General features: G+C 37.4%; 1 protein-coding gene across 2 annotated transcripts in view; it reads right to left on the bottom strand.

The window, feature by feature from the left end:
- Positions 1–14,620, bottom strand: part of Emc2 (ER membrane protein complex subunit 2) — a 32,849-nt gene extending 18,229 nt beyond the window's left edge. For both annotated transcript variants that reach the window (XM_031358351.1, XM_031358352.1), the window contains exons 1-5: positions 14,491–14,620; positions 6,962–7,075; positions 5,409–5,473; positions 4,972–5,057; positions 3,088–3,145 (exon numbers count right to left, since the gene is read on the bottom strand). In XM_031358351.1, the coding sequence (XP_031214211.1) occupies positions 3,088–3,145; positions 4,972–5,057; positions 5,409–5,473; positions 6,962–7,075; positions 14,491–14,530 (363 nt within the window). In that variant the 5' untranslated portion in view covers positions 14,531–14,620. The remainder of the gene's footprint in view (positions 1–3,087; positions 3,146–4,971; positions 5,058–5,408; positions 5,474–6,961; positions 7,076–14,490) is intronic.
- Positions 14,621–15,463: the final 843 nt, after the last annotated feature.

Here is a 15,463-nt window from a genome sequence, read left to right as displayed (position 1 = left end):
TTTCATTACAGCAATGATAACCCTAACTGGGACAGTTACATAGAGAATCTGTCTAAAACAAACAATCAACACACACACACACTGCTTTAAATTTTAAGATCATGAATAAATCTTCATCGAATTAGTTACATATCTTCTAAAACCTTATACATGATTGGGCTAAGCAGTAGCAAGTTTTATGGAAGACATGACACATCTTTTAAAAATAGATTGCTTGCAGAGAAATAACCTCTAGAAATGGATTAAAGGATTACCATATCCCACCCAGTAAAACACAATTTACAACTCTTGGAACTCAGAATTTCAAAGGCACAGAGGCAACAATTCCAATATATAACTTAAAGTACTTAATAAATGAGAAACACACGTGTGTGCATGTATGTACATGTGCATGCAGAGACACATTCATATGTATGCATCTTGTCTGTGCTTTTAAACAACAACAAAAAAAATCAAAAACTGTTTCTGAAAGCAAACTAGAGTAAATCAACCTAAAGGGAGGAAGGCTTGAGCTCAGCGCCATGATGTAGTTTTTTTTTCTCATGTATCATTCTTTCTAGTTATAGTTTTTTATGTGAGTATCCAAAACTTAAAAAAAATTAAAAATTAGGTAGTATCCCTTTTGAGCACCACTTCTCAAAAGTCTGAAACTTAATTGTAACCATATTCTTCCCTTCCCTAAGGAAGTCTTGTACTTAATAATGTGAAACCTTACACTGTCCACTTGGGATTTAATATCTTTCTCCAACTCACTGTCTTTGTTTCATTTAAGCCACAGTCATTCTTTACAGCGTCTGAAGGTCAGAACTCATATAGCACATCACAAAAGAATCAAATTGAATCAATCCATTTCAAGGTTCAAAAGATGGCTGTCATGTAATGAAGTCTCTTGAGAGGCAAAGACAAGGCAACACTGTATCTAATGTGCCCTATGTCCCTCACCAAGTTCAAACACTCCATTTTGAAGGGATAATGAATGTGTGTGAATGAGGTGAGTCTTTAAAACAGGATGCATAGATCATTTCTTCATTGAACATAGAAGCACAAGACAAAAGGGTCAGATAAGTATTAGACAATGCAGGGCTTTCACCTTTGAGGTTATGCCTCAAAATTTGCTTTATAAAAAGACACAGTGATGCCTTCAACACAGCAACCCAACTGTTTAATACTAAAGTGGAGTCTTCTAGTAGATATGATAGTTTTAAATCTTGAATGGCTTTACGTCCTCCCCATCAATGCCTAGTATACTGATTCCTAAGAGTAAAAGAACAGAGCTGGGTTTTATTGCTATCTCATGAGAAATACTCAAGAGATATCTGGGAAAGAAAGGAGAAGCTTGGGAGGATCTGATTCAAGAAACCTGAATGCAGTCACCTTGTTCAACACGTCTAACTAATGGCATCTACTCACTGTAACCTCACCCATACTCTGAAAGAAATAAGGTGGATTTCTCTTTTTAGCAGTCTTAAAAAACCACAAAAAAATCCATAAAACATGAAAAGCAAGACAGAGATAAAGTCATATTAAATTATAAACTACCAACTCTTTCTTGCATGTGGTCTTGGAGATGAAAACCATGACTTCACTGGTACTTTGTCATTAAGCTACATCCTCAGTCTTTGCCTTAAGTAAAGTAATTTATTAAAAATATCCACACAAACTAAAGCAGAAGTAACATGTTTTATTCCAAAAAAAAAAAAAATTATTCACCAGTCATATTAACTTATATTTGAAAAGAAAAAGAAACTCAGAAACTTGATTTTACTCTTGTTCAACATATGGCTAAATGGCAGAGGAAGCCAGTAAGTTCTTACACGAGCTAAGTACTCATACAAGTACTTTAGCAATAGAAAAGTGGTACTTTACACTATTTTGCTATTTTATTTTGCTATTTTATGTGTATGGGTGTTTTGTCTGCACTCCATGCATGTCTGTGTATCATGTGTGTGTCTGGTGCCTTCAGAAGCCAGAAGAGGGCATCACATCCCCTAGAAGTGGAATACCAGACTGTTGTGAGCCACTACATGGTGCTAGGAATTGAACCTGGGTTCTCTGCAAGAGCAGACAGTGCTGAGACTCTGTCAAGTATTAAAAAGTACATCACATGATTTTTTTTAAAGAGTAATTTTTGAAGATATATTTGCCAAATAGGAGAAATATTTTCTTAGTTTATCTCATATGAACATAACTTTTTTTATAAAAAGAAGACCTAATGTTTGTTTAAAAATTCCAAAAGTAAGGGCTAGAGAAGATGTCTCAGCCATTACTCTTCTAGAGGACCCAGGTTGAATTCCTAGCACCAGGGGGTGGCTCACAAGCATCTATCCCTCTAGTGCTAAGGAAGCTGATACTCTCTTCTCGCCTCCACAAGCACTAAACACCAATTGTGTACACATTTACATTTGAGCAAAATACCCATACCCATGAAAATAAAGCAATTCTGAAGACACTTTTTTATTCTAAAAAAATATTTTCTTGCTGCAGTTACATCTGTACATGGAATATACAGAAAGGCATAAAGACGACTATTATCTACAACTCCCCTGGAACTTTCCATTTAGTCAAAAACAGATAGACAAGCTATGATGTCAGTATATTAAATTAAACATTACCACATTTAAAAAGTCAACTGGGAAATTTTAAAACAAGTAATTATTTATATTGATTTTTAAATCAAGTAGTAAATTTTAAAAAATGAATTAGATGTACTAATATCATATAACAATCACTGAGATGACCTTTTTCATTTTTAATTATGATAACCAGAAAGTATTTGTACAGACTAAAGGGTACTTCATAAACTTCGTAACATTATAGAAACAGAGCCTTGCTAGGGTTTTGTGTAAGCATAGTCTGCCCTCCCCAAGTTTTAACTAACTTATTTTTTAAATAAAATAAAAGTCAAATCTTACTAAAGAGCATCAAATGTCTTTAAAGTAAAAGTGGCTCACCTACCCTATATAAAAAAAAAGAAAGAAACAAAGAAACAATCTGGTTCCATAAATAGCTGTTCAGTATTTCCTCAAATAATCCATTTTACCCTTATATTAATCATTAAGTCACCTTCAGGGCAATGTACAAACTTACAGTGTTAGTTGGGTCTTCTTGCAAAATTCGATCGTACAGTTGTATAGCATCATCATATCTATTTAAAAAGAAAGATATGTCAAGAATCATTACCTTAAATGTCACGATACAGAAAAATATTAAGTAGGGCTTTAACTCATTCTGCTATGCAAGAATAACTGCTATGCAAGTCTCCCTATTTTCATTTAATGATAAAAGCCTACTAGTCTATTTTTTTAAGAAAACAAAAATCATAAAGTGTGTACAGAAAAACCTTCCACAAAAAACATTAATTTCATGTACATACAATGGTAAACACTAGAAACCAAGGCTAAAAGATAGCTTTTTTGTTTTTTGTTTTGTTGGTTTGTTTTGGTTTTTGGTTTGTTTGGGTTTTTTATTCAGTTTTGAGGCTGTGGCATTAAAGTCATAACACAGCAGAGAACACAGAAACACAATGCATGAGAAAAACTGAAGGTAAAAAAAGGCCATCAGCTACATCTTGGAAATAAAGAGAAAAGATTTCAAAATAACAGCAGACTTCAGTACTGCAGACACACTGGAATTAGCAGATGCAATGTACATGAGTGCCGTGTGCACACATATTCAAGGCTCAATGGGGAAAGTTGACAAGACACAAATGAGAGTTACAAACATTTGGATCAACACTCACTTCTCTGTTTCTAATGATCAAGAAAACCCTAGGATAGGTTCTTTTAAATGCCTAACAGCAAGAACGCATTCAAAATTCCTGACTACCCAGGAACAGGTAGCACTGGTTGGCATTTCTCACTGTCCATTACAGTGATGGCACTTCCTACAGATACAGGCACACAAATCTAACGGGTAATCATAGTCTCCAGTTTGACCCATGGGCGCTTCTCTCAAGAAGAGTATTCAAATTGCTCATATTCAGTTTGATATCCATGATAATGCCAAAACCTACTATTTCTTACTTTTGTCTTTTTTTGTTTGTTTGTTTTCTTACACTGAAAACAGTTCAGCATAAAAGACAGAAAGCCAAGTCTTTTTTATCTTTTCCCTTTACTTCTACAATATTATTGATAGTCTATTTTCTATTTGTTAATTTTTTTTACCCATCTTCTATGTTCTGCTATCGTTCATAACAATAGTATAATTAAATAGAATATTATTACAGATAAATACAAGGGCTGCCTTTTTTTTAATAACCTAAAATGCTTTCTTCATATTTTCAGTAGACACCCATTTATATTACAGGCATATTAGTGGTACATAACCTTTAATTGCCTGTTATCTCTAGCTTCAATCCTACCCCAAATCTCCATCTCACCTTATACTGTAGCCACAATGAACTCTTAATTCTCCTGCACTTCTCTACAGATGTGCTTCTAATGTTTCAACACAGGTCCAAATGGGTCCCCGCCTGTGCTTTAGTTGAAACAAACCATCTCTTCTCTAGATTTCTAGGTTAAATGTATTTTTCAAAACAGATTTATTTTTCTAAAAAGTTAAAAACGTGTGGTCTAAATGATGATCAGGCATTCCATGTACTTTGAGAGTCCATGCATGAGTATGTGTATGTTTCCCTCAAAGCCTAGGAAGTTAACCATACCCTTATTTTAGAGGAATAAAACTGAGAAGACGATATTGATTTGCCAAGTCAAAAACTAGAAAACGCTAGAACCAGAATCTAAACTCAGTTCTTCTAATAAAGCATGACCTAATTTCACTAGCCAGAAGTGGCAAATGAATTATACTTCATGCCAAATGCTGCTTCCTAGAAGTATGAGTGGGATTGTACTGAGAAGCACTCTGATGTCAAACCCAGCTCAGGAACACAAAGCCCTTCTGCATCAACGATGGACTATGGACACAGCTTCTGCATCTGCAGGTGGGACTACATTGTTCACTAGATATGTTTACCTTTCCATAGCTTCAAATCGCATGCCTGTTAACCGCTTAACTCTGTGACTACCAGGGAATTGTCTTCTTAACTCCTGAAGACAAAACTGAAAACATAATGGGTTAAACAAAATAACGACTTGAGCAACTACAATTACATCTTAAAACTAATCCATTAAAGATGGTCTAATGAGTTTCTAATGAGCATGTAGTTTCATTTACTCTTTTATTGGTATGGGTATTTTATTCATTTTCTTTGTGTTCATGATGCTAATGAGTAAACCCAGAACCTTCTATAAGCTAGCCAAGCATCCTACCACTGAGTTACAACTCTAGCCTTGTACTTAAAGAAGCATTCAAAACTTGCTACAGAAAGCACTCAGTACATACTTACTACTTACTAATTTATAACTCATAAAGCAAATATAGAGTAAAATATAGTTAGTTTAAATACTTACCAATGCCAAGTCATCCCGACCATAGTCTAGGGCTGCAATCATCACCTGCTCATATATGATCCAAACTAGATATATGAGATGGGAAAAAACCTGAAATTAATATAGAAATTTCCCAAACAGAAATTAATAAATTCCTCTACTTTCAAATATTTTAAGGATATTATTATTGCTGAAAATTAGTAATTATATCATTTTTTGAAATAAAATATCTTTAGAATTTATTTTTTTAATTATTTATTTTTAGAATTTTTATTTTTATTTTTGTTTATTTTATTTATATTTGTTTTAATATTATTTCATTTTTAATTATTATTTACTTTGTTTGTTTTTTGATTTTTTCGAGACAGGGTTTCTCTGTGTAGTCCTGGCTGTTCTGGAACTCACTCTGTAGACCAGGCTGGCCTCGAACTCAGAAATCTACCTGCCTCTGCCTCACAAGTGCTGGGATTAAAGGCGTGCGCCACCATCGTCCGTTAAAATTATTTTTATAAATGAAAATTCTTAAGTTTAGACTTAAGAATACATCTTTATGCATATTCACCAACATAAAATCTTCTGAAAGAAGAATAAATATTCAATACATACTAAATTCTAAAATTCTCTATGAAATACATTTTGACTAGATTAGAATGCCACTCTGAAATATACATTGGCCAAACACTTATCAGTTTTGTGAGCCTTTCAAACATAAGTGCTGGTTTAATGGATTTACTACTGTGGTGGTTGGTTTGAGTAAGATTGTCCTCCACAGTCTCTGGCACTTGATGACTTGGTCCCCAGTTGTCTGGGGAGGTCTAAGAGATATGGCCTTGCTACAGAAATCCATCTGGATTTCTGGGCAGGATTTGAGGTTTCAAAGCTTCTGCTTCGTGATTATTGCCCACGAAGTGAGTCCTCAGCTTCCTGCTCCTGCCACCATTATGGACTCTAGCCTAGAACCATAAATCCAAATAAACTGTTGTAGCTAGAGTTACTGTTACTGTGATAAAGACCATGGCTAAAAGCAATCTGGGGAAAAAGGGTTTATATCCTCTTACAGCTTTAAATTTATCATTCAAGAAAGTCAGAGCAGGAACCAAGGCAGAGGCAATGGAAGAGTGCTGCTTATAAGCTTGCTCAGCCTGCCTTCTTTTATAACCCCTGACCACCAGTCCAGAGGCAGCCCAGCCCACAGTGAACTGGGCCCTCCCATACATCATCAGTCAAGAAAATGCACAGGGGCTTGCCCACAGGATAATCTGCTGGGGGCATTTTCTCAGTTGAAGTCCTTCTTCCATAAAGACTCTAGCCTGTTTCAAGCTGACATAGAACTAACCAGCTCAGACTTTTCTATTAGCTGTCACAGTCATATTGCCATATCACAGCAATAGAAAAGTTAACGGATACACTACCAACAACTATAAATCCTCCTTACACTAAAGTGCCATTTACTATATCTCCTGCAGCAAATGAGTAATGTAGCTTACTAGTAAGTAAAATGTCAATAAAGATACATTAAAATGAATACTCATAAATACGACATACTGAGCCTGAATAAATTACTGAAAACTTACTGTCATCCCCAAGCTTAGAAGCATAGTCATTTATTAATTCTTCTCCAACTTCCATAATTTGTTCACTGTTTCTTGAGTTTTCTTCTCGCCATTTTCTCATTTTATCTCGCATTTCTAAAAAAAAAAAAAAGAAGTAATGCTCTTTACACATACACATATATGAACATATGATGGATATCAAAATACTGACTAAGTGAAATCAACTGTTTACATAAGGAAATGAATGTCAACATGTAAGCAAATCTGTGATATCGTAACCATCTTTAAATATAAAGAACATCATGCCATAGGTCTGTTACAAGGCCTCTATCACTCTGGGCAACTGCAGGTCTTAACTGGAGGGTGAGGGAAAATACAGACTACTTTGTAGGATTTGGTAAAAAGCTAGAGATCATTTTCTAAATAATAATAATAATAAAAGCATACAATCACATACAGATATCTCAAAATATTCAACATATTCTTGCAATTTACTTAGGGATATGAAAATTTTCAATAATTTTCATAATACTGAGCTACCAACAACAAAAGGATATTCACCTTATATTTCCTTAATACTAAACTGCCATGCAAGGAAGTAAACAAGAAAACAATAACAAAGGAAATCTTTGATTGAACTTAGGCGACAATATGAATGTCAGTAAGATCAATTGCATTGTTAGCTGCATTGACAAGACAGAAGAACAACTCTGCAAATTACAATTCAGCAGGAAATTCTGAACTAAAGAGCACACATAGTATGCACTCATTGACAAGTGGATATTAGCCCAAAAGCTCAGAATACCCAAGATACAATCCACAGACCATATGAAGCTCAAGAAGAAGGAAGACCAAAGTATTGGTGCTTCAGTGCTTCTTAGAAGGGGGAACAAAATACTCACAGGAGGAAATATGGAAAGAAAGTGTGGAGTAGAGACTGAAGGAAAGACCATCTAGAAACTGCTCCACCTGTGGATCCATCCCATATATAGCCACCAAGCCTGGACACTATTGAGGATGTCAGGAAGTGCTTGCTTACAGGAGCCTGATATGGCTGTCTCTTGTGAGGCTCTGCCAGGGCCTGACAAATACAGAGGTGGATACTCACAGCCAACCATTTGACTGAGTGAGGGGTCCCCGATGGAGAGTTGGAGAAGGAACTGAAGAAGCTGCACCATGGGAGTGGAGTGGAGCAACAGTGTCAACAGGCCAGATGACACCCCCCCCCCCCCGGGAACTCCTGGGGACTGGACCACCAACCAAATAGTACACATGGAGAGAGCCATGGCTCTGGCCACATATGTGGCAGAGGATGGCCTTGTTGGAAATGAGTGGGAAGTGCGGCCCTTGGGCTTGAGGGGGTTCAATGTCCCAGTGTAGGGGAATGCCAGGGCAGGAAGGTGGGAGTGGGTGGGTGGGTGGAGGAGCACCCTCATAGATGCAGGGAGAAGGGGAATGGGATAGGGGGTTTCCAGAGGGGAGACATGGAACGGGGATAACATTTGAAATGTAAATAAAGAAAATATCCAATTAAAGAAAAAAAAAAAAAAGAACTCTACTATGGTGTAAATACCTCATTGGAAATTTGATACGGAAGACAACCAGATTGTGGCAGAACCGTTAAGGTGTTATCAGATCCTTAAGGCTTTTGTCCTACTGAATGGATCAATATCCTTATCACAGGAATGGGCTGAGAGGGGTATTAGTTATTTCAGGTGGGTTCTTTACAACAGAAGAGGGTTCCTGGTGTTTTTTTAAAGAAAAAAAATGAACTCAGCCCCTTCTGTCTTGCCTGTCTGTTCACAGAGTTTGTCCTTCCCCAGAGAACCAGAATGCCTTCCGCAGAACCACTGACCAAAAATAGGTAAGTAAATAAATAATAAAATAAAAATCCCAGTCTGGAGAACTAAGATCTGAATATAATAAAAACCAAAACCAAAGTATTTTAAAAGCATGTTTAATCTGGTTCCTTTTACACAATATTACAGGCTGAATATTTACGATTTTTCAAGTTCATTAAAAACTTAACTAAAAAATCCCAAGACCTTAAGTGGCGAACAGGCGTATGGTAGGCAGTCAGTGCTCTCATAAGATGTAAAAGGCTCTGTCTTCTCTGCTTTCTGCCATTAGTTGTCTATTCTCCGCTAGACACTGCATCTGCCAGGACCTGCCTCTCTACTTCCTATCCTCCAGAACTATATGGAAACAATGCATGGTTTAAGTCATCCACTGTGGTGTATTTGTTGTACTGGCCTAAGATAAGACAGATAGCTAAGGTACAATTAAGTATCTAGCTGAGAACATACATCTTTGTTATTTCTATTTGCATACACAGATCAAGAGTGGAAATGAAACACTCAAACATCTGCTCTTCAAATCTCAACATTGACACTTTCTAACTGGATATTCGCTGAGTTAATCACTTTGCACTTCAACATTCTCATTTACCAAGTAAAGATAAAAACACTCATATAATTTGGCTACTGTAGTAAGCATTATTAACTGTGTGCTGAAAACAGAATTTTTGTTCAGTTTTATGCATATTGCTATTTTGATGATTCTCCCTCAGTCAGCCTCTATTCATTATAACTGCAAACACTATTAATCTTGTTCTAACTACACTATCTCTGGCTTGCTCTTCACTTTGCATTTATATCAGAAAATTTAAACTTGAGTCAAGAAACTACCATCGTATGGCCAAAATTTGTAGCCAATTGTTTTGCAAGCAAGCTTTTACTAGAACCTACGTTTTGGGGAAGTTTTGGTTTTCTGTGCTGTAATGTTACAGGAAGAGTCAATACAAGCCAAATAATACACAAAACTGCTGACATTTAGAACATTTAGATAGAAGTACTATCTGGTTATTCTTTATAAATGTATATATATATATAATATATATATATATAAATATATTATATATATGCTGATACTTGGCTCCAGGCACTAATAAGCAGAAAAAGCAAGGGATAAAGTTGGAGTTCTAGTACTAAATCAACTCTGCCTCATCAACCTGAAAGTAGTAATTTGGGACTTATCACTGAATATTCCTACCACTTTGGTTATTAAATACACAGGATTACAAGCGCTATCGGTCTCTCATGAAACTTAAATACAGCAAAACCGAGAGCCACTGTTTGGACAAGTGCTATGGTTTGAACTTCTGTTTTGCATCTAAGCCGATTTCAATTATTAGCACTCGTGAATTCCTCATAGGCACTGCTACAGTCTTTCAGCCAAGTTCATATACACGCTGTCCCCACTTATGTAGTCTGAAAACGTTTAGGACTCTTACTATCAAGTAATTTATAGAAAGCATTCTAGCAAACATAAAGCACTACAAAGATCTGGCTATCTTAAGTAAAATAAGAGAAAACCTCTGGCTAGAAATAAAATCTGGGGAGCATTCCTCCCTTGATTATGTTTTTAAAAAGCTGTTCCCCAAAGGCAGCTTGCTCTTCAAATCCAGGCTCACTTTATTGTATACTTTACATGTAAACTACTCACTGCTCTGTACATGCTATTAACTCCTGGGTAATAGCAATAGGAGAGGTTACAAAGGGGCTATCCTGTTCATCTTTCCATAAAGACTAGGTCTCACTGTGCTAAGACGCCTGAATCTCAAGAAATGAAGAAATAGCCTGCTTCCTATTCTGTTTCTTTGGTACAAAATTCCTTTCTGCCTGTATTTCCTACATTCCAATATAAATTATCAAAGACCATTTACAGATTCACTTATACGAATCAGTATATATTTTTTAACAATTATTCACAGTCCCAAAATTTGCATCACCAAATCAGTGATAATGAAATTGCTATGGCTCTTAATGGATGGAATGGGTACTAAATTTGAAGGCAAAATATAAGTTATTTCAATATATAGAAACTTCAGTAGAAGTGTTCTTCCAGTTATATATGACAGTGCAATAGCGACATGCAAAGCCAATCTAGTGTGTTCCAGCACTTGGCAGCAAATGGATGCAGAGAAGCCATCAAAAGAACAGTGTGAAATAAATTAAGTCAACTTAGAAAAAGGCTATTAAGAAACAAAAGCAAAGGGCTGGGGGAGAAGACAGCTCACCTGATACAGTGCTTGCTGCAGAAGGATGGATAAAGACCTTAGTTCCAATCCCTAGAACCCTTGCAAAAAGTCGGACATGGCAACACTCTTCCTTAGTTATAAGAACACAGATAAGTGGATCCTGGAGACCCACTAGCCAATCAGTCCAGCCAATCGGTGAGTTCAAGGTATAGTGAGAGAAACTGTTTTGTAAAATTATGTAGAAATCAATAGGCAAATACCCAGCAGGAACTTAGGACATCTACATACATACACACATATATCATATACATACACACACACACACAAAAAATAAAAAATCTAAATCTTACAGAGAGGGTTATTTGTAATAGCAAGCATACCAAAGATGTATAAAATATAAACTTTTGAATAGCACAAGGTCTTCCTAGAACCTTAAAGAAAAAGTAAGATATAGAAACCAAACTATTGATACATATACAATGCAGTCCCTGTATCTCTGTACCTCAGATTCAAGGAAAATCCTGGAAAGTGGGCAGAAAAGTTGAGCATTAGCAAACTATAATGTCAGATATAAAGAGAAGCTGCATCCATGAACTGTCAAAATTGTGGTTTCTTCAGGGATGAAGTAAAAAAGGAGGAATATAAATAAAAATTCTCTACAATATTTTAAAAACTCATTTCATGTCTATTATGCTAGGCACTGCACAAGGCACCCTATCCAGCCATGCCTAAATATATATTCTCAAAAAACTCAACTACTTTCCTTACAAGTCTAAATTCTCTTTTCTACCCCCAAATTTCTAAATAATATTCTACGTAACAAATGCTTTCAACTAGCTTATGAAATGAACATTCTACTTGTTTATATCATCTATTTGAGACTTAAAAGAGTGTTAAACTTACTAAAGTCTTTTATATATGCTCCTATTACAAGAATTACAGGGTCTGGGGAGAAGCTCAGTGGCTAAGAACTCTTGTTGGGTAAGAGTCCTTGTTTTGCAAGATAAGAAGCTGAGTTGAATCCCTTGCAAAACATAAAAAGCCCTGCTTGGCTCTAACTCCAGCACTAGGAAGGGGGTTGAGAGAGGAAATATTGCTTACTGGAGTTTGATGTCTACTAGCCTGGCTTCAGGTTCAGTGAGAAACCCTGCCTCAAATAAATAAGATAAAGAGTGTACAGCAAGATACATAACTTCCTCTTCTGGCATCTTTGTGCCTATGCACACCCACACTCTCATTTATGACATCTAACACCACACAGAGAGACATATACACACACACAAACATACAGACACACCCACACATCACACACTATAGTGTTCTTTGGACCCATTAATGATGTGAATGGAGGCCCTCAGGATACAGCTGACACTGTCCACCATATTCAAACAAAACTCCATCTGAGTGTCATCTCATCAACCATCCATATTCTCATAAAACAGGTTTTCCAGAAAATGAAGCCTTCATTATACAAAATAAGCAAACTGTGTTCTAGTCACTGGGGTGCCCAGGTTCACATAAGATAATGACCAGAAAGCTAGAAAGAGCACATACAACTTATTAGTGCCGGTTGCTTTTTTTTTTTTTCAATAATTCAATCAATAAATTGTTTCTTCCCTGTGCCAAGCACGTTACGTAACAGTGAGCAAAGTGGGTCTAGTTTCTTTCATTCTAACACAGGAAAAACTTTGAGGTAACACAAGCAAGCAAGTGCCTCAACAGTCAGAAAGCACACAATCCAGAAACGGGCCTTGTTCCAGTCAGTTGCTGGGGATTTTCATTTTCTTTTTTTTCCTCTTTACTTCTCTTGTAAATATGGTGGCAGGGGTGAGAAGATGCGTACTTAAGGGTTCTGCAGCATGTAACTTTTGGGCACGATTCTGACAGACTAACATTTAAGAGTGAGGAGTGAGGCTGTGAGGGGAGAACATTGCTGGTGGAAGGAATTGCTTGGGCTGACCTCTAAGACAAGTGCATGGCAATTTAGGCAATCTAGGAAAGACAAGCTGAGCCAGCTCAGAGTTGGGACAGGCCAAGTGGCTCCAGCTAGATGCCATCAAGAGCCAGATCATTTGGCAGAGTGACATAATTCTATCGACCAACAACAAAATCTTTTCTCTCAGGTTAGAAGCTTACCGACCACTTTAAAATAATTTCTTCTTTCGTTGCTCAACAAATTTGCACAGCAGTAACTATTCCAAATCTAGTTATATCTAGTTATATCACTACACCTTAGAATGCCCACAGGGCAATATGAAGCTACACAGAATCATTCTGCTTGCCAGCAGTAACATAATCCTTGTCCCTTGATTGTACACATTTACAGACTTTAAAAGCTATCCTTCACATACCTTCATTATATCCATTTTCAAAAATCATAAATTATAACATTTTTAAAAGCATTGAAACAACACCTACTAACCTATCTACTTTATAGTTGAAGGGTATGTGTTGACACAAACCTTTTAAAAATGAACTGACAGGTTTGTTGTTCCATTAAACTGTAAACTCTTTGAAGGTTGGGGCTGTACTTCACATACAGTACTAGCACTTACATTTTTTTATTCGATATAAAATCTTTTGCTTCTTAAAATATTTGAGATTTATTCCCATTCAAACAACTCATGTAAATTTCACTCTACATGTTAAAGATCCCACAAAAGCATTCTATGGGCAAACAAGCTACTGAAGGACACTGTACTGTGCCAACTGCTGGGAATATGGTCAGAAATTCCATGCTTTTTAAAAACTCATTTATTTGCTTAAGCATGACTCCCACCAACATTTTTTGAAGGAGATATCAGCTCATACAGAACTGATCCAAGATTTGAATATTTTATTTAAAGATTCTATACTCTTGGTCAGCCAGACAGGAAAAGACTATCACATGGAAACACATGCCTTCAAATTAACCACTTACATTATCCTTCAGAAAATGAATTAATTGGCAGAAAGTAAATAGGAAGCTATGTTGTGTGTGCTTTAGCTAGGTTTGGCCAAAAGAAGTTAAAAGGGGAGACCTTCTAAACCTAGTTCTGAAAACAGAACAAAAGAGAAAGTGCATGTTGTAGAAACATGTGTTTATGGATCTCCCACACACCTTTTCTATACACTTTAACCCTTCCAAATACTTAGCACAGGCCTCACTGGACCTACATCTTGGCTTCAAACAAGCTTCAACACATTGATCCCGCCTCCTCCACGCCTCCCAGAAACCACATGCTGTGTGACAGCCGCAGCTCCGAGTCCCTCCTGCCTCCTAAACAGATGACAAAACCGGTGCGCAGGGAGGCAGGTGGGTCGGTGTAAGGAGCAGCAACCGCGACAGGGTACGCCGCAGTCCTTGCCCGGGCCCAGGAACGAACCAGCCCCAGTGGCCACTCGGTTCGGGTAGTTCAGAGCTGCCTGGCGGAGGACACAACGGGGTACGAATCTCTCCGGGGATTCTGGGTACTTCTGAATCATTTCCCAGGGCTTTGGGTCTTCCTGCACCCTCCCCGCCCAAAATTACCTTCCCAAGTCACATCGTAACGCTCAGTGACCTTCGCCATCTTCCTAGAACCCAGAAGCGGTGGGGAGAGAGAGCGGGGAGACGCAGCACGTCACCTGCGACCGGGAAGTGGCAAATGACGAAGCCATTTTTTATTGGTCGATAGAGGAGAGTGGGCGGAACCTTCCTCTCATTTGTAAAGTACTCAGGGGAGAGAGGGCGGAGCCAACGAAGCCGGAGTAGCCCGACTAGCTCGGCGGAGCCGGAGGGGCGGGGTCGGAGGGCGGATCTAAGGGCGGGGCCAGAGGGTAGCTGTGGGAGCAGCTGAGGAAGGAGTCTGTGACAGACAGCTGAGGCTGAGGTACTTGGGTTGAGGTAACTTTCTATTTTTCCTGAGATCTCATCAAATGTAAGTCTTTAGTGTCTGCTCCAGGTCTTTCAGAGCCAAGGAATTTTATGTTCACAAGAGGGCTCTGCTGCGAACCTACATCCATAATTAATATCCATCTTGTATTTAATATCTTTATCTTTTCAGACACAAGTCTAGATTGGAATCTTCATAAGAGCAGCCAATGTGTAATTACTTATAAAGAATGAATAAATATGAGAATAAAGATCCTTCCTAAACATTGCTTCTGTTCGCTTGTCTGGGGAGAACTTCCTACCAAAAACTTACTCTGAGGAACTGGGCTACCTCTCCTTTAGCAGAGGTGAAATGGCTGAATTTCACATCCCCAATTATGTATTTAGTATTTCAAATAATGAATACATTACATTGTAGAAAGAGGATATATAAGGTGGGGGTGGGGTGTATGAAAATATGTAACAGATATTCCCTAACCCCATAGTTAGGGGTTAGTGAAGAAGAAGTAATAGATTTGAGACTGAGAGAGCTGTAGTTCACAGCCCAGCTTGTGAACAGTTTCTGTTTCTCTGTTTCCCCCAGCCTTAATGAGGTATCATTGACAAAAGTATATATATTTGCAGTGTACAG

Source organism: Mastomys coucha, unplaced genomic scaffold (genome assembly GCF_008632895.1).
Source record: "Mastomys coucha isolate ucsf_1 unplaced genomic scaffold, UCSF_Mcou_1 pScaffold7, whole genome shotgun sequence".
Classification (NCBI taxonomy): Eukaryota; Metazoa; Chordata; class Mammalia; order Rodentia; family Muridae; genus Mastomys; species Mastomys coucha.
Note: the sequence above shows the minus strand (reverse complement) of the source record. Positions and strands in the feature narration are given on the sequence as shown.